Source organism: Athalia rosae, chromosome 7 (assembly GCF_917208135.1).
Source record: "Athalia rosae chromosome 7, iyAthRosa1.1, whole genome shotgun sequence".
NCBI classification, from domain to species: domain Eukaryota; kingdom Metazoa; phylum Arthropoda; class Insecta; order Hymenoptera; family Athaliidae; genus Athalia; species Athalia rosae.
In genome coordinates, this window is record NC_064032.1 from 8,714,224 (window position 1) to 8,717,851 (window position 3,628).

Consider the following 3,628-nt stretch of genomic DNA (forward strand, 5'->3'; position numbering starts at 1 on the left):
AAATTATTATTGCAAAGTTATTACTTTGTTAAATAAATAACAGCATCGTAAATGAAAACTTTAACTCATTATACAATGAATATGAGTTACTTATTGATAATGAATTTTTAATTAATTAACTCAAAAGATTTATTATGACAAATTTTAGATAAAGAACATGTAATCGCATTTTGTGAGTTTTTTTATTTAATATCTCCAAAAATGAATTAATTGTCAATAAAAATAATTAAAAAAATTCAATCCTCTAACTACACAAATAAACTTGAAGGTTATGTTGGTTGTTAATAAACGCACGTGTAAATTGAAAAAGATAATTCATAAAAAATATACTCACTTCGATTCCGCACTAAATTTACAATGTATAAGTTATTTATATACACTTCAAAACTCTTTAAAAAATAATTACATTTAATATTTCAATCAGCACATGAATTGAATAACAAAATTTTTTTCAAATTAATCGTAGCACCATCTGTCAGGACAAACTAAAATTGAAATAGAATAATCTTGAATGCGATGATAGCGCCGTCCGCCGGATCTAATGTAAAACATTCCAAAATCAACAACTCCTTATAAATAATAAATTAATTGAAAAAACATTTTCCAGTAGACCAAACTGTAAATCTAAACCATTCTCAAATCTCCACGAACACACACAAAAAATTTCATCAAAATTGGTCCAGTCGTTTAGGAGGAGTTCAGTCACATACACACGCACACAAGAAATATATATATTAAGATATATTTATAATATTGAATGCGATGATAGCGCCATCCGTCAAATCTGATGTAAAACATTCCAAAATCAAAAACTCCTTACAAATAAAAATCAATTAAAAAAACATCTGAATTCACAAAATTATTTATACACACTTCAAAACTCTTCAAAAAATAATTACATTTAATATTTTAATCAGCACATGAATTGAATAACAAAATTTTTTTCAAATTAATCGTAGCACCATCTGTCAGGACAAACTAAAATTGAAATAGAATAATATTGAATGCGATGATAGCGCCGTCCGCCGGATCTAATGTAAAACATTCCAAAATCAACAACTCCTTATAGATAAGAAATTAATTGAAAAAACATTTTCCAGTAGACCAAACTGTAAATCTAAACCATTCTCGAATCTCCACGAACACACACAAAAAATTTCATCAAAATTGGTCCAGTCGTTTAGGAGGAGTTCAGTCACATACACACGCACACAAGAAATATATATATTAAGACTAGCGGACCCGACAGACGTTGTCCTGTACACACGTCTTTAATTTCATACTTCTTTTAATGAGCTGAAACAATCTGGACCGCTTTGATGAAAATTATTATTGAAAAGTTATTACTTTGTTAAATAAATAACAGCATCGTAAATGAAAACTTCAACTCATTTTAATGAAAGGTGAAAAAGCTTACACTCAAAACATTTTATAACATATATATTTATTTATTTTTAATTTACAAAAACTTAATTTAGCGTAATGCCATTGGATGTACAATATTTTCAGTTAGTCCATGAGGAGTATAAACAAACAAACTCGATGGTTTTCCAACTCTGGAACACGCAACGTACAATTGGCCGTGAGAAAAACACGGATTTTCTAAATCTAAGCCACAAAATGTCATCGTTTGACCTTGTGACTTATTAATAGTCATAGCATATGCCAAACGGATCGGAAATTGTAAGCGTTTAAATGGTATAGGTGAATCTGAAGGAATCATTGGGATCCGCGGTAAAAGTACAATTTCACCTTGGAATTTTCCAGATAAAATATTCGCTTCAATAATGTTGCCCATGATTTTTTTTATAACTAATCGCGTGCCATTACACAATCTCGGGGCATCTAAATTACGAAGCAAAATTATAGGTGAGCCAATCTTCAGTCGCAAATTATGTGGTGGCATTCCAGGTAAATCTAAAGAATTCAAAAATTCTACTGGATAGTTGACCACTTCGTCAGGATCAACAACGGTGTCAATTGATTTAAATGTAATTTCATTACCAGGCAATGACTGTTGTATTTTGAAATTGATGGCGTCTACATCTAAATTTTTTGCAGCTAAAATAGCTCGCTCTTGTAGCCATTCATGATTAGTATAGTCATATCTTGAATCTGGAAAGATACTATTTATTAATTCATCTTTGGTAGCCACCATGTTGCAAAAGTTCTCTGGAAATTTAATAAATTGGGTATCTTCATACAGTTGAATTTTACCGTTGCCAATGTCTAACAATTGTTCAGAGAATCCTGACGCTAATGGATCATTTTGTAGTTGAACGCGCATATTGATAGTAAGGCTCAATTTACTGACACTCCGCCATAGATAAGATTCCTTCAAACATGCGTTTACTTCGTCTGCATATGTCGCACGTGGAATTACTGGCAATGTTTGCCTGAAATCACCAGACAGTAGCAGTAGAGCACCACCGAAAAGCCTAGTATTATCTTTGATATCCTTCAGGGACCTGTCGAGAGCTTCAAGCGAATGCTTGTGGGCCATTGTACATTCATCCCAAATAATAATTTTGCATTTTCTCAAAACTTCAGCCATGCCGAAATGCTTCTTTATGTTACACATTGCTTCGGGATTTGTATGAACATTCAAAGGTAACTTAAGTGCTGAATGCGCAGTCCGTCCACCATCAAGTAACGTCGCTGCAATGCCTGATGAAGCAATGGCCAATGCAATATGATTTTGTGATCGAATGCGCGCAAGTATCAGTGAGATGAGAAAGGTTTTACCAGTGCCACCTGGTGCATCCAAAAAAAAGAATCCACCTTGTTGTGCTGCAATTGATACGTTAATTTGATCATATACATTTCGTTGTTCAGCTGTAAGCAATTGTTCATTATTAGCAACAAAAGTAGCCAACGAAGTCTTATCAAACTGGTGTTCACGTTGAACATCACTGTTGATGATATCTACTGCTGGGCGGTTCGGCGCCGGCATGCCAAAATGGATGAGTGGCATGTTTGAAATAAGAATACAAATATCCTCAATCATAATTAAAGCCTCATTGTATATTTCTGCGGAGAATTGACTATCAGGATTTTAATCGTAGCACCATCTGTCAGGACAAACTAAAATTGAAATAGAATAATATTGAATGCGATGATAGCGCCGTCCGCCGGATCTAATGTAAAACATTCCAAAATCAACAACTCCTTATAGATAAGAAATTAATTGAAAAAACATTTTCCAGTAGACCAAACTGTAAATCTAAACCATTCTCGAATCTCCACGAACACACACAAAAAATTTCATCAAAATTGGTCCAGTCGTTTAGGAGGAGTTCAGTCACATACACACGCACACAAGAAATATATATATTAAGATATGCGAAACTTATCTTAATTATAACGTGCGATGCTCACAACTGCCCAGGGAGAAGAGACGGATCTTAATTTCGCCTTTCGGCACCTTCCTCCTAATTCCCCCCTACTCTTACCTATCTCTTCCTCTTTTCATGTTTTTCCTTTTTCAATCAGTCATGTTTGACCCGTTACATCATCCCCCTTTGCATGGAGCGCACTTGTCAAGCTGCATGCACAATCTTTTCCTATCTTTGACGTCATATTCTTACTTAAACAATACAATATAATTACTTACATACTAACAAAAAGA

General features: G+C 33.5%; 1 protein-coding gene across 1 annotated transcript; it reads right to left on the reverse strand.

Annotated features, from left to right (window-relative positions):
* Nucleotides 1–1,474: 1,474 nt before the first annotated feature.
* On the reverse strand, nt 1,475–3,318 carry LOC125501693 (ATP-dependent DNA helicase pif1-like). Its single transcript, XM_048658087.1, has one exon. The coding sequence runs from the start codon at nt 3,005–3,007 to the stop codon at nt 1,475–1,477; it is 1,533 nt and encodes a 510-aa protein (XP_048514044.1). The 5' UTR covers nt 3,008–3,318.
* Nucleotides 3,319–3,628: the final 310 nt, after the last annotated feature.